The sequence below is a fragment of the Delphinus delphis genome, chromosome 6 (assembly GCF_949987515.2).
Source record: "Delphinus delphis chromosome 6, mDelDel1.2, whole genome shotgun sequence".
NCBI classification, from domain to species: Eukaryota; Metazoa; Chordata; class Mammalia; order Artiodactyla; family Delphinidae; genus Delphinus; species Delphinus delphis.
In genome coordinates this window covers 58,185,484-58,211,351 of record NC_082688.1, presented here as the reverse complement: position 1 = coordinate 58,211,351, position 25,868 = coordinate 58,185,484, and the positions used below count along the sequence as shown (strand labels likewise).

General features: G+C 38.8%; 1 protein-coding gene across 6 annotated transcripts in view; it reads left to right on the top strand.

Moving 5' to 3' along the window:
* The window catches only part of PTPRD (protein tyrosine phosphatase receptor type D), a 2,140,681-nt gene that overhangs the window by 2,064,639 nt on the left and 50,174 nt on the right, over window positions 1–25,868 (top strand). For all 6 annotated transcript variants that reach the window (XM_060014745.1, XM_060014746.1, XM_060014743.1 and 3 more), the window contains one exon: window positions 14,074–14,249. In XM_060014745.1, coding sequence (XP_059870728.1) covers window positions 14,074–14,249 — 176 coding nt within the window. The remainder of the gene's footprint in view (window positions 1–14,073; window positions 14,250–25,868) is intronic.

The window sequence follows — 25,868 nt, the reverse complement described above, 5'->3', positions numbered from 1 at the left end:
GTGGCGCAGTGGTTGAGAGTCCGCCTGCCGATGCAGGGGACGCGGGTTTGTGACCCGGTCCGGGAAGATCCCACATGCCGCGGAGCGGCTGGGCCCGTGAGCCATGGCTGCTGGGCCTGCGCATCCGGAGCCTGTGCTCCGCAATGGGACAGGCCACAACAGTGAGAGGCCCGCATAACGCAAAAAAAAAAAAAAAAAAGAAGATTTAGGCGCTGCTTGTTCTCACTTGTTCTTTCTCATACAAATATACCAGTCCTTGAGCACACAATATCCTTGACACCATGTAACACAAGGGCATTCCTCATTACCTTCTTGCTTCTACCCTGGATGAAAGATTTCATAATGCAGTTCATGTTTATATAGGGGAAGCAAATTGAGGTTGCCCATTTTACTGATGGCTGCTGATGGTTATGAATAAACAGGTGACTGTCGGAAGATGCCCATAGACTGTTACTTAAAAATGGTGAGGGGTTTGTTTGTCAATAACTCTGGATAACCACTAGGAACGGCCAAAAAGTTAGGAGTGGTGATGTGACGATTAATAAAAATTAAGCACATTAGAAATGTCTAGCTCATCTAATTTGTGGACTGCTTGGTAATCTCTCTCACAATTGTAGTAGTAAGGAGTTTATTCCAGAAGGAATGATTGCTCCTAGAAGATGAGGATTATTCCTCAAGTATACCTAGCTTCTCTGAAGGATTCATGAGAGTATTATCCATTCACCCCTTTCCAATAATAAATCCTTCTCACATGGCATATTAAAGACACTTAGGAGCTCATGTTCAGCACTCAGCATTTTGTTAGTCTTTTATGGCCATGGTAGTGCATTGGATTGCTTTCCTTAGAACGTAGTTTACAATGTCACTTAAATCCTAACCTGGACTACCGACTGCCACATACCACATTCATCCTCACTGGCATTCAGAAGAGCTCTGTGGCTTTTTCATACTTGAAAGGTCACTGCTTGCCCTCTTCCCGATGTTTTATAAAACATTAAATAATACCAGCTTCAGACCCAGACCTTTTTAGTACCTTAACAGTTGAAACATTTTCATCTATAGCTGTTCAAGTACCTGTCCCTTTTTTCTGCTTCCGAAATCTATGATGACCACCACTTTATCTCATAACTCTGACCAAGTCCTACCTGCCTCCCTAGTATCCAAAGTTAATTTGAAAGTGAGACTCTGCTTAGCTTTCCCAGTCAGCACCAAAGGCAACAACACATTGAATTCCAATTTTGGAGGAATAAGAACGACCGTGTGGCATTTGAGCAAGTCCATACCTCAGTCCCCGTTTCTCAAAATGGTATTATGTGGCATAGATATATTTTGTAAAATTCTCACAATCGATTTTACTTTTGATGTTGGAAAATGGCTTGATCCCTTTTTGAGCCAATTAAAGATGCTAGGTGTTCAGGAGTTAACTTTTTTCCATATTGAAAAAATTGATCAGTTTCATCAGAGTTCCCCCAATGCTAGTTCAAGCAGGATAGTGTCAAATAGGTAGTTGCTTCTTCTGAGGTCCTGTTTAAAAACTGTAAATGGTATATGTGGATGATTAGCATATAGGGTTTACATTTTACCTATCTCCCATCTTAAAATGTAAAAAACTATAGTAGCAATTTCTTGTCCGAAGTCTCGTAAATCGTATCCATAGTAAATAAGAAACTAAACCAAGTCACACATAGAGGAGAGAAATCTTTTTTGTCATTAGTGAAGCAAGGTAAATTATAAAAATAAAATAAGTGAATGTAAATTGAGAACCCAGTTGGCATGATCTTGGCTAGAGAACTTGTCATTCTGCCTTTGCTGTATTGTAGCATCGTTTCCACTCAGAATTAGGTCATTCGGTACTACCACTTCCGTGTACTTTTCCCTGCTTTGTCATTATTTTCCTTAACCTGTTATTTTCCACCAACTTAACAGTAAAGTATGTCGAAGGACAAAGAATGTTCCTCCTTGTACCTTTATTATGATAGTTGGAAACTACATACATTTCATTCCTATGCTATTTTTACAGTATAAGAGCCAAAGCAGTTGAATCACACTAAAACCTGCCTTTTTATAGCTCTGTGCCCACAAATACACCCTAAATCTAGAGATGACCTAGAAACTAAAAGTTTTTCAATTTTAAGTGTTATGCAAAAGGTTAGAAGCATTTAATTGAAGTTTATGGGCTATACAGAGAGCTTTAATCTAGATTACAACCATGAACAGCATTTTATCTTTGACTAAGCCCTAGCCAGCAGATATTTAAGGGGAAAAGCAATCATCCTATATCTTAAGCACAGAAAAAAAAAAATACCAGCAACTGGAACCACAGAAGCACTAACTGAGGCTTCTCCTATAAAGGGAGCTTTGATAACACAGAGCCAGATTTTTAAAGTATATTAAAATGTTAAGTGACTTCATGCACAATTTATAAAATGTAACGTGCTTGTTTTGGGTTCTACCCGTGGTGATAACGTACATGACTGTGGTTAAGTGTTTTATTTGGGGCGTTTTTGTTGTTGTCCTTCTCTCAGTGGTTCTGATCGCTCTCTTCATATTACTTTGCGGAGTGATCTGATGACATTAAAGAAAAAACTGGGTGTTGCCACAGTGACTCGTGTTGTCTTTATCTTGGTTTAATAGAGCAAAACTTTTAACATACTTCCACTGAAAGATGACAAGGGAAAAACTTAAAAGAATCAGGAATTGTGTATGGGCACCAACGTGCTTACTGAACCCCTTGAAAATAGTGATACTTCATGACGTGTTTCCGAATGACAATTATTTTATGTATGCTGGGGAAAATGCAGAATAAATTCAAGAGAGTCCTAATTACAAAATGTTCACAATTGTTGAATTAGAGAGTAAGCAGTATGAAAATACAATTGAATTTTTGACCAATGCAGTTACTGTTGGGATCCCAACATGTTTAAGCAGTTCTTAAGAGAGAATAGTAATTCCTGAAAAAAAGGGGTGATGGGATTTATTTTAATGATTTAAGATAAATGTTGTCAAAGAAGACTAAATGGAAACTAATATTTGTATGTGAATAAAATAATATGCTTAATCTTATAGATGCCAAAGTTGTCCAGAAAGTATACTTTTATTAAAGTACAAAAAGAGAAATGGACAAACCAAAAGATGAAAAGCAAGTTTGGGTCACAGCTCTGTCACTAAGTAGTTAATGTAACCTTGACTTCTCTGAGTATCAGTTTCCCCAGTGCTAATATCTTTTACTTTTGAGTTCTCTAATACGAGTTAGCTCTATGTAGTTTTCATATCAGCTATCTTATTTACTGTACTCACAACAGTCTGATGAAGCAACACTATAAATATTTTGATACAGATAGGTATCCATGTTTAGAGATGAGAAAACTGGAGCTCAAACAGAGAATCAGCCCTGACTCTCTCAGTGTAAAAGGTGAACAATTAATATAGCTTAAATTAGAATTGAGCTCCTCTGATTCCTCAATCCAGGCTTCCATAGGCCCACATCACTCACACTGCTCTCCTACTGATACAGGATGTGACTGTAGCTAAGTAGCTTAGCATGGTTCCGAACACCCAGCCTTGCCTTTTTACCTAAAAAGTCCATTTTATCATTTGGTATCATGGATAACACAAACTTCACATTAAATATGTCATTTCCCTCTTTATGGCCTAACTTTTCTGAGGCAGTGACACAAAAGGGGGAATCATCAGTGACCCAAATGCATCAGAGTCCTACAATTGCAGAACGTTACATCTGTCCCTCACAGGTGATCTACTTAGCGCAAATATCTTTTTATGTATCTTCAACTTCTTTTAAACTCAGGAATATCAATTAGTGGTAGATTATTAATTGTACTGCCTTGTAACTATCAAAAATTCAATCTAACTATTACAGTCCTAGATAAAAAAAGTTTTGTTTTGTTTTCTTTGTAAAATAGAATTACTCTTCACTGCTGCCAGTACTACATTTCTATTAGTAGGATTATAATTAACATTTCACTTTAAAAGTCATGTTGACATGGAATTTTTTAAAATCATTGGCCAGGCCTAAATATAGAGCAAAATTTAAAACCCTCCTTTTAAATTCAACAACAAAGACAAGACGTTATGATAGACATGACTGTCTTGGTATTTACCATGTGTTGGGCATCATGTCATAGATTTTTATACACAGTGTATAAAATCATGTATAGTTGTTATTTATAGTGTTCAGAACAACCTCAAAAGCTAGTTGTTATCATCCAATTTAATAGACAAGGAAACTGTTAAACTTTAAAAAGTCAAGTAACTTGTTTATAATCATTAGCTAGTTACTGGCAGAGCCAAAATTTTAACATGAGTCAGTTGGACTCAAGAAGCCTCTCTTCTCCAATAGGTCACTTAAGACTGTAGCCACCTTTGAATCATACTGGCCGAGCCTATACACATCAACCTAATTCAAAAACTGCCTTTTTGGCTGGGATGACTGTCTAGGAATTTTGAAATATACATTGTGAAACACTTATGATAGAAATCTTAGAGCCAGAGGTCTTCAACTGTGTTCTTAGACTTCCGTCAAAGTGAATTTTTCCAAAGAATAAGCGATATATAAATGACTTTCTGGTGGATTTTTTTTTATTTGTTTAATATTACTTTTTGAGGTATCTTAGGAAGAATGCGAAATAAGAAGACAGAAACTAAGTCCCAGTTTTAGCAGCTATGTGACCTTGGGCATGTAACTTAGTTCAGTTAACCCTTTGGGGGGAGCTTGTTCCTTCTGAGAATCTGACGAACATTTTAAATCCCACTTGCAAAGAAAAGGCACCTACACACTTTATCTGCATACTAATATCATAGAGTTCACAGACATACAATCTCTTTGCAAGCCCATTCTCCAGTTTAAGGGCCCCTGACTTTGTGTCTTTTGTTCTAGTTCTTCCTAAAATAAGAATGTATAAGATCCTTCCTGCTATTCTGAAAATTCTGAAGGTTGATTCTAAATCCAGGGATCATAGATAAATATTAAATCTTGGACATTAAGAGATTACTCTTTTGAGGGGAAAAAAAAAGCCCACACATTTAATCCAGAGGCTTTACTCAAATAGAATTACTGGCTGGTGTGTGTCTCTCCTACTGCGCCAGGTTTAAATGGTTTTATCTAAAAGAGTTAGAAATGACAAAGAATAAAGCGCTTCATGCCATATGCATTTTTTAACACCAGTGCTTGTTAATCTGATAAAGGCAGCTTAGTAAAATATGGGTTTGTTTTATTTTTTTCTAGTTTTGGGGGAATATATTTAGTTTCAAACCATAAATATGTTTATTCACTTCATCTCTATAATGAAGAGGTACCTTCCTACAAGGGCCTGTGTATTTTTCAAGAACTACTTTCCTATTAAATCATCTTGCTTCTGAAGAGATTGTTTGGACAAGTTACTGTGCCTTGGTTTCCTCATCTGTGCAATAGAATTAATAGTAATACCTACTTCCTAGAATTATTAGGAGGATTTAATGAATTAATGCATGTAAAGCCTTTAGATGAGTGTTTGGCACAAAGAAAATGCCTAATAAATATTGGGAACTATTAAAGTTATCATTGCTGTTATGAATTTTGTTACTACTATTGATAGATCCTTTTATCCACAGATGGAATTTCTTTTGCATATGATCTATGGGAAAATTAATAATATCCAAATGAGAAAGCTGCATATATTTGCAGCACTCTGTGAAGCAAAAGAAAATATTGGTGCTTGATACATGGAAATGAGACCTATGATAGCGTTACAAATTTCAACAAGAGGAAGAATGTGTTCTTTTAAATGGAAATCCAAAATGTATCATCTCCTGTTTGATTTATATAATAGGAGCAACTCAAGACAACTCCAACTGTAAATAATATAGATGATGTTACAACAACTTCATTATCTGTGAGATGCGCAATTTAGCCCCTTTAAAGTGAGGAAGCAGCTCACGGAATCACTGCCCCTAAGATAAATCTAAATTTAAAAAGTAAAGAGAAGAAACTACTGATATTCCCCTGTACTATCAGTTCACCATCTGCCACTACACTTGTGCTCTACGTTTAAGTCCTGTCTTAGCTTCTGTATAGTGTTGAAAGGTAAATCTCTACCAATTTGTTTAACACAGCGGTCAGCACATGGTAACATTCTCCAGTTTCACATCTTATCCATGCTGTGAGTTATCTTTTTTTTTTAACAGGCCATATCTAATAACCTGATATATTTTCAGTAAGTAAAAACAAACACAGGAATATCAGTTAATACCATCTAGCCAACATTTTCTAATAAGCGTTTAATTATATTATAGTGAATATAAATGTTCCATATGAAGCACTAACATTAAAGAATTAAAACTGTTTTCCTCAGTAAAGAATAGCTGTCATGATATTTCCCACATTGACTCAATAAATATGATTCCTTTTCCTCCCTCTTGGTTCATTCTCTCATTCTCTCTCTTTCTCTTTCCTCTCTCCCCCAATCCCAGACACTAATGACTAATCTGTGGGCACCTGTTGTTTGTTTTATTTTGCTCTTGAAATTCTATTTAAACTACTGAAGGAAGTTGGTTAGAACACATGCCTCATCTTAAAAAAAAAAAAAAAAACAAGGCTAAATCTCATCCCATTATTGGTTGAGTTCATTTTTCTCACATTGTTCAGAACATCAAGCGCTGAGTTAGCTCAATTTCTCTAACATTTTCAGTTTTCAAGTTAATTCTTTTTTTTTAACATCGTAATTGGAGTATAATTGCTTTACAATGGTGTGTTAGTTTCTGCTTTATAACAAAGTGAATCAGCTATACATATACATATGTTCCCATATCTCTTCCCTCTTGCGTCTCCCTCCCTCTCACCCTCCCTATCCCACCCCTCTAGGTGGTCACAAAGCACGGAGCTGATCTCCCTGTGCTATGCGGCTGCTTCCCACTAGCTATCTATTTTACGTTTGGTAGTGTATATATGTCCCTGCCACTCTATTTAAATGGCATCTCTCTCCTGCATGCAGCAGAGCAAGTGGTGTGGGGATCTGTTATTCCCCAGCTCCTACCTCAGCCTGCACCTGTGGTGCTTCTTACCTAGAAAAGAGAAAAAGCATTTTTAAGGGATGGCTAGTTGTGTTGGTTTTTTCCTTTACTCTTGTTCCCAGGAAGCTAATCAAAGAGTAACTCAGACAGCTCTATGAGTTTCTTTTTATCTCCATTTTCTTTAGTTCAGTTATTGGGATTTTCTTTTCATTTGTATTGTACATCTATGCAGATTGTGCTAATGAATCTACAATTCATTACTCTGATGCTGCAGAGAAACCTAAGTCATCTGCGGAATGGCTCTGTCTTTAGAATATAGGCACAGGTTGTACATGGCTGGGAAGTTAAAAAATAATTATTTTTGTCCTCTCCGTTAATTTTTTTTAATATAGGAATTAGGAAGGGGCCTTCCAGATTTAGAATTACTTTTTGTCAGTAGAGTATTTAGGAATGACTAGCCTTATTTCATTTCTGTTTTTCACATCGATCATAAGAATAACTAGCATCCACTGGTATTTTAGATGTTTCAAATGCATTGACTTATTTGACTCTCACAGGGGTTTTGGGTAAGGAGGTTATGAAAGTGCTGCTTGTATTTTAGGATATATATATGAGGGGACTGGGACTCTGAGAGTTTCCTACAGACAGAGCTCCTGTCGTCATACTCTGCATTTCATTTTGACTACTTCATTGCTGAATAAAGCCCTACAATAATTGCATCCTTATTAACGTAAGCTAAGTAGACCAAAACTCTGTGACTTGGCTGAAAAGGCATGCTTCAGTGGCCCAAAGTCTGCTTTATATTTCAGGGCAAAGTGCCCCCTAACCAGAAATCAGTTCCCTCTGTCAGAAGTGCTGATAAGTCCCCAACACGTGTAGCTAATCTTAGAATGCATTCAAAGACAATCCAATCGCCCACATCCTTCGCTGTAGCCACTCTCATAACCCAGCCTCCTCAGCAGTGCTGAGGAATAGAAAACCAGAGAGCAGAGGACGGAGAACATCGAGAGGGTGGAGGCTGGGTTCACAAGCTCTTTGAAAGGTATCCCTTCCATTAACTCATGTGGTGATGAGCTGCAGTGCCCACAGAGCAACGCACACTTCTAAAACAAATTGTCCTACATACGGTAGAAACATGGAGGGTCATTTGCCAAACTGCAGTCACATCCGGGGAAACTTTAGCAGATAATACACTGTGCCTTGCAAGAAGCGTTAGTTTTTTCTGGTATGCTGCGAAGAGAATCCTTCATTTTGCTAGTTCTGATGCAGCTGTGGGTGGCTGCCATGGTGTAAGTGAAGGAGAAAGAAGGCCTGGGTCCCTTGAAATCAAATAAATTTTCTAGTAAGTTATTATTGGATTTCATTTTTCTATTTTCTGTTCTCTAGTTTTGCCAGTGTCAGCAAACAAAGTAAACAGTTTTTTTCTGCATTGTGGGTTGTAAAAATTACAATCTAGGTCTTAACTGGAAATTCATTGTTGTTGGAGTTTTTCTTTTTATTTGTGTATTGAAGTGGTGGAGATGTTATTTACTAAATAAAAGATAGCTTTTGTGCTCTAGTGGATCCCGAGTACTTCCATCTTACAACAGGGAATAAAACTGGCTTACAAAAAAAAAAAATTTCTTTTTGACACAAACTTCACAAAGCGTTTGCAGAGTGAAAGGAAACAGAAGTGCTGGAGTTTTGATGCCACACTGTAAGTTGGAACAGAGTCAGCCAGTGAACTGGAGGTCTATCTCCAGCTCTGTAATGCTGTAGTAGTTTGTCTTCTGGAGCCCTGGATGGCATTCTCCCTTCCCTCTGATGCTGCCTCTTACTGATTCTCGCCTCCACAATTCAAGGAAAGCTGCTTTTTCTGAATAGACTGCGTACTAGCCTAGTCCTACCCCCTCCTCTTGTTTTTGAATTTGTTTATTTTTTTATCCCACCAGGTTCTAATCAAGATTTGAAGTATCAATCACACGAAAAAAATCTCCTCTCAGCACATCAGAGGTAGAAGCAATAGGAATCAGCTTGAACGATCATCAGAGCATGTTCCTACCTAATCTGAGAGCCACAAAGCCTCTATTTATCTTAAAATCTTCACAGAGATTTCTGAATCCAAGAAGGTTAAGAATACCACAGAGAGACATCTTATTTTAGAACTCAAAGGGACTTGAGGGAATCAGTTTGTCCAACGCACCTTGTTTAGCAGATAAGCAGTCATAGGTCTGGACAAGTTGAACGGACTGCCCAAATGTCAAAGAGCAACCTACCAGCATGCTGCCCTAGACTGGAGTTCTGGTTTCCCGGTCAATTTCTCTATAAAGCCTTAGCATGTGCTTAGTATTGTTCCAAGAGGCACATATGACTTACCCTCCAGTGTGGGGTGACACAAAAGTACACACTTACCCCTTATGATTACTTAATTTCACATCAATAAAATAATTCATGTACTATTTTGGGTCCTGCTTTTTTCACTTAACATCAGAGCTAAGGCCTTCATTATTAAATTTTCATAATTCTAAACACCTCTCGACAAGAGAAATCTTTTCAAATCAAATTATCTGCTGACCTGAAAAAGCTAATGCAAAGCGAGTTGTTTATTTTTTTTAACTGGACCCACATGACCCAATTAGTTCTCATAAAATTAACAAGGGGAAATAAAAACTTATTTTAACCCAGGCATGACAAAACAGCTCAGATAGTGTATTCTTTGACATTTCAACATGCTTTCGAGGTTTTAAAGCATTTCTCAGTATGAGTTAATTATTCATCACGAATATTCTTTCAAACCTAGTAGCTTTATCTTTCGGAGGATTCCTCTCCTTTTGTTAATATTCAAACACACAGGGGAACATTATTATGAAGCCCTAAAGTGTTAATCCCATGCTTAAATGAAGCAAAATGGCATTACCCCTGCATGTTGAACTCATGATAAATTCTCAAAGTTTTTCAGACAGAAAAACAGGGGAGCCCAAACTTCATGTCCAGGCTAAGTTTTCCACTGAAAGCTGTAACTGGCAATTCCCAGTGAATAAAATGAAAGCCTAAACCTGACCCATCCCTGTTTGAATAGCTGTTTGCTATGGCTCGCTGTGCATGAAGAACACAGAAGCCCAGTTCTACCAGTCATTCACCTCATCACAGTATCTGTTAAAGCCTTGAGTTTTATAGCTCTTAGTTTGCCCAAAACACAAAGACCCAGTATAAAGCATGTAAGTAATAGTTTTAAGCACCACAAGAAATAACAGTCCATTAACTGATGAAATAGACTATAACACAGGAATGGGGAATATTGTGGGGTACGATATAAAGTCAAGATCTAGCCTCAGTATTCTCACTTACAAGATTAGAATGATAAACAATTATTATTGGTGTTGGAACTGTTTACGTGACTTATTAATTGGAGAATACACATGAAACAATACATAGGAAATCATGAAAACTTACTTTTATAAATGAAGTAAAGCCATGGATGCCTAGGAAGAGCAAGTTTTAGATCTAAGCTGTTTCTCTTGGACAATGACATTAAGACCAACTGTCCAAGAGACAATCCTACAGCAGGGCCAATCCTAAGATTCTGCCTATGATGAGCTTCAGACATGTTTTTTATGCTCTTGTTATTTTAATAACTCCTGCCTCTCAAAAAAAAAAAAAAAAAAAGGCAAGGCACACCATTACCATAGTTTTGGACAGAAGTCTCCTTGACTCCAAGAAATAAAAGGAATCAGCTAATTTATAGTAATCCTGTATTCTTTCAGTTCTGCATTTTAACTTAGATTTCCATTCATCGTAGCCCCAGAAGAATTCAATGAATTCTCACACACTTCTCTTGGATCAGTACTGCATGCTGATTAGTGTTGCATTAGTGGAAAGCCAGCATAGTATTTTTTTTTCATTGGGATTGATTGAAAAATTGTTCTAAATATATCGCATTGAAAATTGAGGTCCCATCTACTTGAAATACACTGCTCTTTAATTTCAGATTCTGATATGGGGTTAATATTTTTTAGACGGGCAAGCCACCACCATTTCTCAGATCTTTTCTCATTCCTCTTTCTACACAGCTTGTTATGTTGGGTTGTATGAATATAGGACACATTAGGCCTTAAAGCTTCTAGAGAACATAGCCATCTCTCACATCTCCACATTGCAAAAGACATATGAGAGAACTTACTGGAAGTGTCTTTTTGCCAGAGTGTGTAAAGGGATTTGCCAGGAGGCTTTTATTCCAGGTACTACCTCCTTACAGACAAGTGTCAAAATAGAAGAGGAGCCTCACACTATTTTCCGGATATAAATTTGAGCCTAACTATTAGCTCTCCTAGGTATTGAATTATTGTTTTCAATTCTCTTCTTTCCAGAATATCAAGTCCCAAATTCTTAAAGTATTTGGTGATACAGTATGGATCCCAGGTGCCTAATAGTTTTCAGGCAGAATTTTTGTATTTTTATCCCTGGAAAATGCGACCATTATTCAGTATCAACCTATTCCCCCTAAAATATAACGACTTATTGTTCAAACTTGAGCAATATGTCAAAAACCAATTCATTACATAATAACTGATTAAAATTTATGCAAGAGTATAGGATAGTTCTGATTCCCCTCCTTTAGATATGAGTCTCACACCCACCTCCTCTGTCCTCAGATGTGTTGTTCAGACACATTTGTTATCATCCTTGATGAGAGAAAAATGGCATAGTGCCCAGCTGATGCATTTTCTGAGTCATTAAACTAGATTTCTCCATTTTTGAGTTTTCTTGGAAAAAAGTTTTCTGTATTTTGGTAGCGGAGTGAGGCTCTTAGCCAGAATTCTTTCTATCAATTCTTTAATGTTAACTGCTAAATTAAATTATTTAAAGTGGGCTTTTCCTGTATTATAATATAGACTCATTGGTGGCTCAGAACCAAATCCTGTGGACATGTAGATGTGCGTGCTTCCCCAGTGGTTGTAACCTGAGGACTTTATTTAAACTGTCCTCTGAATCTACAGTAATTTGGTGTCAGGGAGGAATAGGATCTTTATCAACAGAGGGCTGCCAGAACCCCAACTGCTTCTTGAGTAGCTATAATAGATGAATAATGTTACAACCAACCGTGCATTTCAGTTTTTGCTCAAAAGGCTTTTCACTAATGCTGGTGGTATTCCATATCCATGTGTTCATCTTGGAGCCCAGCAGTTTCCATCTGACTTTCATTACTTTTTCTTGAGAGGATCAGTTTTACAACTGGAATCAGAAAAGCAGTCAAAGTAATTGCAAGTGGCAATCAGTGAAATAGAGTAATCTTAGCTTGGGAACATATGTTCCATTATAAAGAAAATATTCTTTTTTTTTTTTTTTTAATAAATCCAAGACTAATATTTTCCCAGAGTAAGAAGGGACCATGTACAGGTTCTATTGCTACCTCCCTGTAAAGTGTTTGTTCCCCTTCAGGGATAGGCAACTCATTACCTCTGGAGGAAATCTATCCCCTTTCTGATTCTGACTTTTATTATACTGGAGATGAAATTCATCCCTCTGTAGTTACATCCTTCAGAACTGAAAGACTTGGGTCTCAACATAGTAAACTTCAACCTCTCTTCAGACACTTATGGGCAGCTCTTATCTCCAACCCCTGTCTTTTTGCCAGGTTATAATATATATTCCTTTCTCATAAGGAATAGCTTTGATTTCCTTAATCATTCCAGCCACTCTTCTTGAAAGAAACTCAAACTTCACCCCTATACCGCTTTTAAAGCTGTTGTGCTGAAGGAAAATTAGACTTTTAATCAGAATATCTGTATTACATTACAGCGGTGCTACTTATTAAATGTTGGAACGGAAGCACAAAATTTGCTCTTTTTGTCACTAGGGATAGCAAAGGTGAATAAAAGATGTGGTCTAGAGGCACATAAAACAAGCAATAAGCAAGTTAACAAACAACTAAATATGTAATTTCAATGTGTAATAAGTCATATAAAGAGTTGCCAAGAGGGTTCTTAGGTCCCAGGGTATCAAGGGCAGGCCTTCTGAGACGGAGGCTGAGTGTTTTCCGATGGGAACGAGGCAGAGAGTGTTGTAGGATGTGGGAGGGTACTAAGCTAGCAATGTTTTCTAACAAAGTCAGCATCTAGAAGCAGGCCAGCGTCTAGAGTTTAGAAAGCGAGGAGGTGAGTGGGACAAGATGAGTCTGGAGAGTACAGAGTTTAGCCATTGTTTAGTACAGAGTTTAGCCAGAGTGTAGCCATTGTTGAGAGTTTGGATTTTATTTAAAGTATAAGGGGAAGCCATTGTTGGCTTTGAAGAAGAGACATTACAGCGTCTGAAATATATTTTTAAAAATTGTTCTCATACTAGATAGAGAACAGACTGCAAAGGACAAAGCAGAAGCGGAACAACCAATTAGGAGGCAGTTGTCATAATCCAAGGAGAGATTTCATGTGATACAACAACCCGTTGAGGTTTAAACGAGAAGCAGTACCCTACAGAGGTTAAGACACAGATGTAGCAGACTGCCTGCCTATAATTAAACCAGACTCCACCAGCGTCAGCAAGCTCTGTGCACCTCGGTTTCCACCTCTGTGAAAGGAAGATCATGACAGAACTTCACAGAGTTGTTGTGAGGATTAAAAGAGTTTATATATGAGTTTCCTCTTAGCTAAATCTGGAAAGCATTTTTCACTGTTATGACATGTTCCACCCTATATTGCATTTACAGGCTCAGGCATTATTTTAGTTGGTTTTTGTCTGGAAACGAAGAAGAGAATGAGTGAGGAAAGTGACCAGATAATTGTTTATCCTCCTTTGCAAGCTATATTTTTCTGATGCAATGGAGAAAACAGACAGCGTGTGAGAGAAAAAGGCATCCTATGGACAATTGGTTGTGTTTTTCTTTCTTTGGAGTCCACTTTGTCACATGATAAATACAAACATTGCATTACTCTAACGTAATGGTCCCAATAAGACCTATTTTTGATCTTGTTTAAAACCCAAACTTTAATATAGTGTGACTCCTCTTAATATAACATTGTCATTAGGGCATGTCCCAGGCTGTTTCCTCTTGTGATATGTTCACCTCATTGAATAACACTCCTTGTTTTACAGGAATCCCAGGAAGTGACTATGTGAATGCTAACTACATAGATGGCTATAGGAAACAAAATGCCTATATTGCAACACAGGGATCTCTCCCCGAAACATTTGGGGACTTTTGGAGAATGATATGGGAACAACGGAGTGCCACAGTTGTTATGATGACAAAACTAGAAGAACGATCCAGGGTAAGGATGAATATCTACCTTCTCCCTTTCAAAATCTTCCCTCAGATAGTTCCTGCATTGCATATTTTATTCTGGTCAGAATCTAACCTGTCTTTAAGCTTTGACTTTGTAATAGACACTAATTGGGAATGAGCATCAACAGCTTAGATTAAACCATTCTTTAACATTCTTTTGCATCTTTCAAAAAGGAAATTCTCTCATGTTATGATGTGTGTGATCGCTAAAAGAAAAAAACAGCACTCAAAGAAGTAGACAACTTGGTTAGAAGAAATAAATATTAACTTGGACATCTTTGTAAAATCCACATTGAACAAGAACACACAGACTATGGGGGAGAATCTCACCATATGTACTTCCCAATATTTTCAACTGTTTCTTTCTCATAATCTGCAGTGTAAAATCTAAAATTCTGTGAAAGAGGCTCTTTTTAAAAATTATTCAACTTAGCATAAATTAAGTCAGGGCAGCCAAAAAAATGATGTTGGTTAATATACTGCTAAGAAAACACATAAATGTGTAGAGGGCATTTTGTTAGTTTAGCCTTCTCCAAAATGAATAGATTTTAATAATGGAGTCATTGCTTAGTAAGGTCCAAGAAAGGACTTTTATTCATCATATGGGTCCAATATTACGGAGCATGGCACATTAGTTAAATGCTCTTGATTTGCAAAAGTAGAACATAATGGGTAAGCAGGATGCCATATTCCCAAGTGAATATGCCAAGTGAATATCGTAGCCATCTGATGAAAATCAATCTGTAACCTTGAGAATTTAAGGAACAAGTAAGTCTCTGACAGATCACTGAAGACAGCGCATACTCTCACTGTGTGGGGCCTTCGGGGCAGAGTTTGAAACCACTGGTAGAGGGCTCGTTCACTGGGGTCACAGTACTATCAAAAAGGATATTCAGAAGGAAGCCAAAGCCCAGCTCCCCATTTGTTGTGTGACAGTTGAGATTTTTTCAATGTTCTCCCAAGCTCAATACAGTTTCTCTTAGCCCCAGTATGTATATGAGAGAGGAGTTGGAAGCTGCTCAGGAGATTCATAAGGGAAAAGCTCAGGCTTAGGAAAATATAAAAAGTCCCAGCTGTTACCTTAAAGCTGGGAAATCAATAGATATAGTACACAACTTGTTTAGCAAACCTAAAAAGCAATCAGGTCTTTTCAAAATGTGAATTCTACAGAAATATTGAAATATTGTCTGAAAAGAATTTAGATAAAAACTTTGATGGCTGCGAAGACGTCTCTGTGTTATACTTTACATGCAAATGCCATTCAAAATGGATGTAAATAGATCCATTACTGACTTGTACTCAGGGTAACCCCTATCTAGCAAGCCCTTGCTTTAAAAACAATCCCCCGCCCAAATAATTATTGGATATAATCGTTAATCATTCTAACAATGCCTAACATGTATTGGATACATTGATATTTTACAACAACCCATGAGATAAACACTTCTGTGATTTCCACTTTATATATGAGTAAGGCCAGGACATTCCAGAAGGTCACCTAAGCTCATTCAGTTACCAAGGTCAGAGTGAGGAATTGAAGACAGTCTGTCTCCACAACATCTGTGCTTACCCACCAGGCCGTACTGTCTGTTAACACTTCTGTGAAGCGGAGACAGCTGAACTGTTATATTACAGCACACATGTAAATCCAAGCTACTCGGACTGTTCTGCCTGGAGATACTGGCTGGTAACAAGCAGTCATTTGCAAAAGCTGTTTTCAGTAAAACACACATTTTTATCTTGACACTGCAGGCCTTCATTAAGCCATGCACAGAAACTTGTTTTGAAATAACCGAATGGAATTCTGCCCCTTTTCTCCCTAATTGCTTCTAATAATAAAATTAGTTCTAACTGGCCCCACTGCCAGTGCAACATCTGATGGTAATGAGCAATTCTTGGCAGAAGGCATTGTGACTTAAATACCTACAGTTTATCTTTATGTTGCAGGCTACCTTTTTTTCCCACCTCAGACAGAGAAACTTATTTGGAAGTTACTAAATGAGCCTCTGTTTGCTCTCTTCATTAATTACTCTTTGCTCTTGCAAGTTACCTTTCTCCTTTGTTAAATGACCTGAGGAGGCCAAGTAAAGTGCTGTCTTGTGATTTTTATTCTGTGGTGGTTCAGCCTATACCCAAACTTATGATGACGTGCATAAAGCCAATATTTAGAAATCTCAACCATCATCAGCCTAATCATACAAATGAACCCTGACCCCCAAGGCCCAAAAAGGCATTTGTTCTCCAGTCTAGAACACTTGAGAATAAGGGACCAAATGCCCTAGAGAGAGCTAACAAAGCCCTGGTCCTTCAAATTATCTCACCCTGTCTTCATCTTCCTGCCTCACATCCTCCACTCCACCTTTCCCCTGTCCACTTGCTGTTTCCACCGAAGTCCCAGGGAGGAAGCGGAAAGCATTCCTGGATTCTCAAAACAAGAACATAGATTAAATTTTGCTATAAAAACAGTGTTATAAATAGTGGTTAGTTGTTGCTGAAATATACAGCTCCATACCTGGGGAACTTTGTGAGTTATGTGGGCTGACCTGGGGACTCAATTCCCAACAGCCAAATTCAAAGTAGACATAGGAACTAGCCTGGCTTTACTTAGAAACAGCCTGTAGTCCCTCTTATAAAGAGAGGAGGTCCAGGTAGTTTACACAAATCACCTCTCCAAGGGCTGAAGCTTGAAATTTCATTATTTGGATGAAGGCTCAGGTTCCTGAAATAATGTTCATCCCCTTGGCTTGTTGAAAAAAAGAGGTGTGTGTGTGTGTGTGTGTGTGTGTGTGTGTGTGTGTAAACACTTCTGTATATTACAAGTAGGCAGGAATACCTGTTAACTGGAGTGGGAAAGAGAAAGGAAAAGGAAAGGGAAGAGAAGATAGCATGATATTACACAGAACTCCCTGGGGACACCACCACTAGCGGAAGCTACCTGACATAGTTCCAGGTAGGGGTGCCTTGCGGTCAAATGTCTGTGTTTAGATCCCGACTTTAGTGCATACTAGCTATGAGACATTGGGCAAGCTGCGGGACCCCTCAAAGTCTCCTTTCTCCTTTTTCGATTCCGTGAAAGGGTTATGGTTATTGTGAGTATTGCCTGAGACAAGCAATGTGACACGGTGGCTCAGTGAGTCTACACTATTATTTTTTGGTCGAGATAGAGAAGTTGGAGGCTTTACCATTATAACTTTAGTCTCCCCTAAAGCTGGCTTCCAAATAATTCAATTTTTGTTCCCAAATGAAATGAGTTTGTTTCTCTATGGTTGACAATGAATCGTAACCAAACTTAGAGTCACTGCACATGGCGAAATGTGCCCACTGTCCCCAGGATGGCACAACCATGCATCCTAGTCAAGAGGAGAGTGTAGCTCAGAACGTGGGGTTCCTCTGCACTTGCCTTTGACAGAATCTCCCGAATGGAGACCCTGACACAGGGAATGTGTTAATCAGTCTACAAAAAGGCCACAATAGAACATTCTGGCTGCCACTTTCACATATCTTGAAGAATACAGTATGAAAATAGTGAGTAATGTCAACACGAGTTACATGTAGTAATAATTATCACTAAATATAATATATTCTTGATACCACATTTCCTTCTGGTTCGGTTTTTCATTCTCCTTCCTCATTCTTTTTTATTTGGTGATGCTAGGGAACGCTCCCTTTAAAACCTACCTCCTGTGTTTTCCACCCTCTTCTGTACCAAGGCTCACCCTCACCATCTTTCTGTGGTTGATACAGCAGCAGGGCTTGTAACCTTTGCTGAGTTAGAATAGTTCACTCAAGCAAAAGGATACTGGGTTCATTAGCATGTGTGAGACATTTCATTGGTCTTTAATTAGAGAATTGACCATTTTTAGCATTTGGAGGGCTAAAGAAGCCCTTTACAAGTGTGAGGTATGGCTTAGGGCTTAAGGTGGCCATTTGAAAACTTAAATTCTTTGATTTTTCAAATGCCATCACTCTCCCTCAAATGTGGCCTTGAAGGAATCCCAAACTTAAATCAGGAGACTATTTCCACGTTTGTACATTCATCACTTATCAACCCTGAAGAGAAAATGTGTAAGTTGAATATTTTCTTTGAGTTTCATTAGAATGAATATATATATATATATATATATAAAGCTAGAAACTAGAGATTTTGAAGGTAAAGTTTGATTGCTGCCTGAAAAGGCACAGATCAGTTTAAAGCCTTGTATACTGTGTGACATGAGGTACGGTTAGTGGGTTTTATTCCACAGTTTCCATCTTTTTTGCCAAATCCTCTCAAGTTCTGCAGAGTTCATTGATTCTGCAGCGAGTCATCCTTCTGCCGCAGAATGTGGTCTCTAATTGTTTCCATGTTTCATAACATGCCAATAAGCACATGAATTGGTTTGGGCAACCACATGGAGGGAAGAAAAAGTTCGGAAAAAATGAAGCACCGGTAGGAGAGCAAAATGTATACAGCTGGGATTTCCACTCCAAGGGTGTTATTTGTGGGCAACTGGGACACATGGTTGGCAAGCCTCACTTGAAGAATTGGAGTCTCTGAGGTAGGATTTGCCAAGGTGATTCCTAGTCCAGGAAGCTCTATTATTTAGTGGGTGATTGTTCACTTTTTTTTTTTTTTTCCTTTATCTATCTGCTTTTTGCTGTTTCTCTTCAACTTTGTTCCCCATCTCGAGGTATACAAGACAGAGGGAACGTGTACACCTACGGCTGACAAATTCTTGAGCAGCCTTGAGTAGTGTTAGAGGGTGAAATGGCTTCACCGAGGTTAAGGGATAGTTGGCTTTCACTTGTCTTCCCAGCCTGCCTTCAGTCAGTTCCCATAGTTGACACTTATTGTTGCTTCATGTCTTGCAAATTTTATAGTGGGAGTTGATTCACTTAAAGAGCGATTATTGTGGTGGTACTTAGTGCTATAAATGTCAAGGATGGGAGTGAAATTTTGACACCCAAAAAATGGGACATGATTTGAACTGTCATCCAATGTGGACCACACTGATTAGTGGTAAAAGCATAGAATTAGAAGTGAAGAAGTCTATACTTGGTTTCCCAACTCTCTAAATCCCATCTTCTGTTCCCAAGTAGAGAACCAGACAACCCAGTTGATGGCATCCATTGCTAGAGCAGATCCAATGTTCTGTGCATCATGACTTACCTTAGGCCAGGAAGAGGAAAGTCCCTGCTCCGGTAAATATGGTGGTTTGTACTAATGAATGGAGGTTAGATGCTGTCAAGCCCCAAGGGACCAGGTTGGCATTAACTACACTATGGTAATAGTTTAGGGAGTTAAACTTGATGCTTGGCCAGTAGAGCACTTCTGACCTAAAGATCACTCACTCTTCCTATGTCCTCTCCATTCCTCGAATGTCACCATGGTAAATTTACCCCAACAGAGAGTGACAGTGAGCTGGAGACATAGTCACACTTGCTTCTGTGGCTGAAGGCAATTCTGGGCAAAAAAGGAGATTTTGATCAAACGTTTTCTTGTTTTTCTGTAAAACGAATCTTGAGATTCTTTTCAGATTATGAGGTCCTTTTGGGTTAAAAGTTGGCAGAATCCCGCTGAAGATTATAAATGGCAGTGTTATTGTTTTCATTGCCGTTATCGGTTTTGGAAGGCCCAGCCTTGGCCAGTGGCAGACTAATTCTTGGCCCCTCTGGTTTGTCAAGGTTCGGTAAGTTTAATGGAGAGCAAATGCTTTCCAAATGCCAGGTCTGTGTCCTTTTCCAAATAGAACTGGAAGTGCCAAAGGCCTTGAACATTTAATTTCTCAAACTGCAGCCTAAAGCACTGCCTATCTAGGGCAACAGAAACTGCTTTTTCCTTAAGCAACTGTAGGGACGGCAGTACAAACACTGCCTTTGAAGTCTGCCTGATGTATGGGATTGTTTTTGAAAAGTGGTGGATACTTAATGTATATAGGACACTGGCAACAAAAAGAATGATACTCATGTTGGCAACCTAAAGGATGTTTGGGTCCTTATCTGGCAAGTTCCACACTTTTGGTTTTCTCTTGTCAACAGACACAGTGTCAGATAAAAGAGAAAGAATCCCACCAATTTCTTAACTGTTTGTTCGCTTCCTGGATTTTCTGCCTTCTTTGCCCATCCCCCCTCCTCTATTTAGAATGGCAGTCTACAGATTCTGGCTCAAAACATTCCTATTGAAGTGAATTAAGCAACACAGCCCAAGGACTGAGCTGGACTGGGTGGGGGAGATGCAGCTGTGCTCCCAGTGACATTGTGCAAAGCCCCTCTTATTCTCCACATTCATGTTTACAGCACTCCCAGGCTGGACTGTCACTTCTAAGATTTTGAGAAGTGTGGATTAATTTCTATGCCCAGGCAAGGCAGATATTCAGCTCGTATGCACCAGTATAGTTCTACTGGGTGTTAAAATATTGAAATGTTTCAGTACTGGCTGGTATACAAACATTATCTTTTTATTGAAACTCTGTCATCTAATGATATTTCTCAGTGGCAGTGACACTGGAGCATTGCTGGACCACAGGCAGCCACTAGGCAGACAAAGACAGATGCAGCGGTGCCAGTAAGGCTGCATGGAGCACCCAGCCACTGCCAGGAGTGATTGGGGCTGAGGGGCAGACTCCACAGACCCAAACCATGAGGGAAGGGTTGATGGCCAAGTGCTCTCTGGACATGAAAGAGAGCCATTTCACACAATTTTCCTCTGGCTACAACAAAGTGCTAGACACTGGAGATATAATGGGAGAAATCATTGGAAAGTTCAGTGCAGCTCCCTCTCTTAACCCCTGGCAGACGCGTTGTCTTATTCTGTTCGGGCTACAGTAAGAGAATGCTCTAGACTGGATGGGTTATAAACAACAGAAGCTCATTTCTCACAATTCTGGAGACTGGGAAGTTTAAGATCCAGGTGCCGCTTCCTAGTTCATAGAAAACTGTCTTGTTGTATCCTCATGTGATGGAGGGGTGACAGAGCTTTTATACAGCACTAATCCCATTGTATGAGGGCTCCACCCTCATGACCTATCATCTAGCAAAGGCCCCACCTCCTAGGGGCTTCCCTGGTGGCGCAGTGGTTGGGGGTCCGCCTACCGATGCAGGGGACGCAGGTTCGTGCCCCGGTCCGGGGGGATCCTGCATGCCACGGAGCGGCTGGGCGCGTGAGCCATGGCCGTTGAGCCTGCACGTCCAGAGCCTGTGCTCCGCAACGGGAGAGGCCACAAGAGTGAGAGCCCCGCATACTGCAAAAAAAAAAAAAAAAAAAAAAAAGCCCCACCCACCTCCTAATACCATCACATAGTGGATTAGATTTCAATGAATTTTGAGGGGACACAAATATTCAGTCCATAGCATACATCAAACAAAAGGGAATATCAGGTTTTTAAATTAATAAATGGTTTAGAAAGTGTTTGAACAGTTCAATGAACTGATAAGCAGTTTTATAATGTATAATTTGGTTTACTTAGAGAATAATATTTTTCAACTTTATGGTTTTATTTATGAAAAGCTATTTAGGCTGGTAGTCAAATGCTTTAATTTCACTCTCATTTCAAGTATTCCATTGCCCTTGATTCTCCTCTAAATAGTGGTCTGCAAAGAGAAAATGAAAAGGGGAAATACACAAACTAGGTAGTTTTGCCGTTTGAAAATAGATATGGCTAAATATTGATATTAGTTCAGTGGAGAGAATGGCACTATTACTGCAAGAGAAGAGAATCATTGAGATGATATCTCCTTATTTTGGAAAAAACAGTTCAGCATATAATTCTTGTGTCCACTAAAATATATCCTAATATTTATCTGAAACTTTCATTATATCTTCCCTTATTAAATGTGTTGATAGTTGTGTGTTAACATTTCCTTTTTCCCTATATTCACCCTGATTTGCATTATCTAATGTTAACATACTGGCCACTCCTTATAGAAGAATCCTCTGCCCAAACTTACTAAATACTGATTTCCAGCCATTCTCAACAATAGTTATGGTTTTCCAGGTATCATTTATTGTCCATTCTAAATCCTTCCTTGGTTAAATAACCTGGCCCTAGGCAGGCTTTTCCAAATAACATGTGGCAAATGCATTTTGGTTCAGTGATGCTGGGACCCTTTGGAGGTATTGGTTTGTTGCATTTAGAATTCTGATGCTTCGCCATGCTGCCATGCTCAATAAGGCTTTGTTAAATTGAAATGAGGAGCGTTTGTTTTCATAAAGTTTTAGGCTATTTAAAAATAAGCCAACCTAGACCACAGTATAGTTGATTATAAAGTTGGCTTGCACGTGTTGAGTGCTCATGACGTGCCAGGCCATGTCCAAGATAAGCCATGTGGAAGTAAAAATGGAACTAGAAGGAGAGCATTTCCCCCTAAGCACAGTCAGCAGACCTGCTGGATCAAATCCTACAAGATAGGGCTTCCCTGGTGGCGCAGTGGTTGAGAGTCCGCCTGCCAATGCAGGGGACGTGGGTTCGAGCCCTGGTCTGGGAAGATCCCACATGCCGCGGAGCGGCTGGGCTCGTGAGCCATGGCCGCTGAGCCTGCGCACCCGGAGCCTGTGCTCCGCAACGGGAGAGGCCACAACAGTGAGAGGCCCACGTACCGCAAAAAAAAAAAAAAAAAAAAAAAAATCTCCCCCACATTCAGCCAGGAATCTGAACTGTCTCATGCAGTTTAGGCCTCAAGTAGAGTTACTGGGCAATGTTTCTAAACCACAGCCTGGGTAGTGAGTTCTGTTCCTCTCCTTTTCTACCTCAGAGTCTAGTACATTCTCTTCTCACAGCAGACTGGGGTCCAGGTGCATTAAGGGAGTTGTTTGCAATCTCACAACTACCTACTTGAAAAAACAGGAAATGTAAACACACCTCCATATTTAGTCAGTAAGGCTGATGGATTGGGGGCAGGACTGCGTTTTTCACTACGACCGTCCCCATAGCCACTCACACCTTACCGTCCATCTAGAACATCCTAAATACATATCTGCTGGGATTAATAACATATTCATTTTTTCCCATTCAGAATGTTTATAACAACCACCACAAAAAAATTGAGAACGTAATCTACTTAATAGTTAATAACAGCTATTCCCATTGGATACCTATTTGTGTTGGCCATTGGGTTCAGAGTTTCAGGTGCAAGATTTTTGAGCCTTACAATAGCCCTGTCATGCTGGAGATAATCATCCCCATTTTATAGAAGAGGCCACAAGGCTTTGATCCTGGAAATAGAGAAGCAGCTTACTAGCCAGCCAGTGAGACTGCCTGACCTTCCATGAATCAGTCCTGAAGGCCCCTTGTAGTCACTTCAGAATCACATAAGAAAAGACAGAAATCAGTATTTTTACTCACTAGCTCTGGCCTTCTCGTTCTATATACCCAAAGGGGAGCCTCCTACAAGTCTCAGTTCTCACACTCAGCTCTACGAATGAAGCCTAACAAGTAGGAACTCTCTAGAAATACCTTCTGAGGTTTTTCTCCCAGGAAAAAAATGGTGGGGGAGGGGAGTGGTTATGGTCCAAAAAAACATCTCAAGAGAGGAGAATGGAGCTAGTTCATTTGCATAACTGATTAGAAAGGAATAACTTCTGTTATTTTCCCGCATCCTTTTAAATTTTTTCCTCACTAGACTTCTGACTCGCTCTCTCTAACATTAAAGTCAGAAATTATTTGTTTAGTGTACAGCTAAAAACGAAAGGCTTAAAGGAGTATTTGTCAGTAAGTCTAAGCCCTTAAATTTAGCCCTGAGAACTGGGGTGAAACCTCTGCAGGGTACTCAGAGGACGAGGTGGAGCGAAGAAGGGCCGGAGTCCTCGCTACTGAAGGGAAGAATGTGTCGCTGTAGCTGTTCAGATAGCTCAGGGAGCGCTGCTAATCCCACTGCTGAGACTGTATGTGTGCATGTGTGCAGGCATTAGAACGTTTATTTTTTCATAAACTCCCCTTGCGAAATATTTCCTGAGAGAAAACGGCAATGTTTAAATATATTGGCTTCTTAAAAAATGGCTCCTAGTTTCTACAGTTGAACTTAAAACATTTTAGAGGATTTCTTTTAGTCAAGAGTAAGGTTACAGTACATTATTTAAAATGAGTACAAGAACTTTTGTTTTATTCTTTTAGCTAAAAATGTTCACAATATTTACTCCTTATAGTAATGTTTTGTGGTAATTTTTTTTTTCCTAAAGACGTCAGAGTCTAAGCCAAAAATAGTTGCAGTTCTTAAACTTATTACTAGAAGTATGAGAATTGTATAAATTTAAGTTTTCCTACATCTTAGGTATGGAGTGGATTTGTAGATAAAAAGTCACTCAATAATGGGGTCATTTTTCCAGAGGTCACATAAAGGCTGGCTTATGGTTCTTCTTTTCCTTTTCCTTACCTCACCAAAAGGTCTGAGGATAACCAATTCCCAGCTTTGAAACATAATAACATTGAATTGGGTTCCGTACATTGTACTGACCTTCTAGTTCATTTTGTTGCATTAATTTGCCCGCCATAGCGGTGTTTGTCCTCGTGGGATTTGACCTGCTGGTTTTGATTTGAAACGGTTGATGTCCAGCTGAAACTGTTAAATAATGAGTTTGAGTTTCTCTCTTGCTTCCTGAACTCAGTACATTGCTGGCATCCCTTCAATGCTGCAATAAGAGGCCTCCAAAATTTCTTTTGTCTTTTGCAGCGAGACATCAACTTGACATCTATTTCATGGTTTAAAATGGAGCCTTTGACTTAATTTATGTGATTTTTTTTCCATCTGAATTATGGCTACTTAAGTAGTGTTGGCTCTATTAGGGTAGTAGCCTTTGCTAAGTTTGTCCAAATACGACTTGGGTTTTAATGGATGGCCAGAGGACATATAGAGGTACCCAACCCTGGTCTTGCTACATCAATATTCTCCTTAAAGAACTGTCTTTCCCTTGTGTTATTTTTAACTTAGAACGTATGACAGAAATATAAAACAGAAGAATATTTTGTGCATCTAGAAAATGCAGGTCTTTTAAAAAAAATCTTACTAAGACACAAAGTTTCCATTTTACTGTGAACCACTTTTGTTTGTTTTTCATAAAATAGATAATGTCTGTGTGGGTCTCACAGCTGAAATAAAGGCACAGAAGTCAAACCTTGAGAATGCAGTCTCTGCTTTACTATGTAACTGTACCTTCTTTTTTATCTAGTCTAGGAAATTGTGTAGAGGATTAACCCTCTCCCTTTGCAGAACATCCAGTATCTAGAAAGAGGCTGAGTCCTTTGAGCAGCAGATGCTTTAGGTGTGAAATAGAAAATTACAATATTATTCACAGAATGCTAGTAATATTTATATTCAACATAAAAGCAAATAATTATCTAGTAATTCTATTCACTGGGCCAAAAAATTCTAGTATCTATGGTAATAATGCCTCATTGCTTTTGTTTAAATCCAAAGATTGTAACTTTCACATATTTCTTTTTCAGGCAGAAGATGTACTTTCTAATATAAAATACTACTAGATTTCTTTACCTAGAGAAATGTATTTTAGTTGGCTTCAATTAAGAAATACTCCCTTTTTTTTTTCTTTTAATGTGATATAGAAAGGGTAAATATATTCTGATCTATGGTCATACTAGAAAATATAGTGATGTCTTTGCTATTTTTCATTACT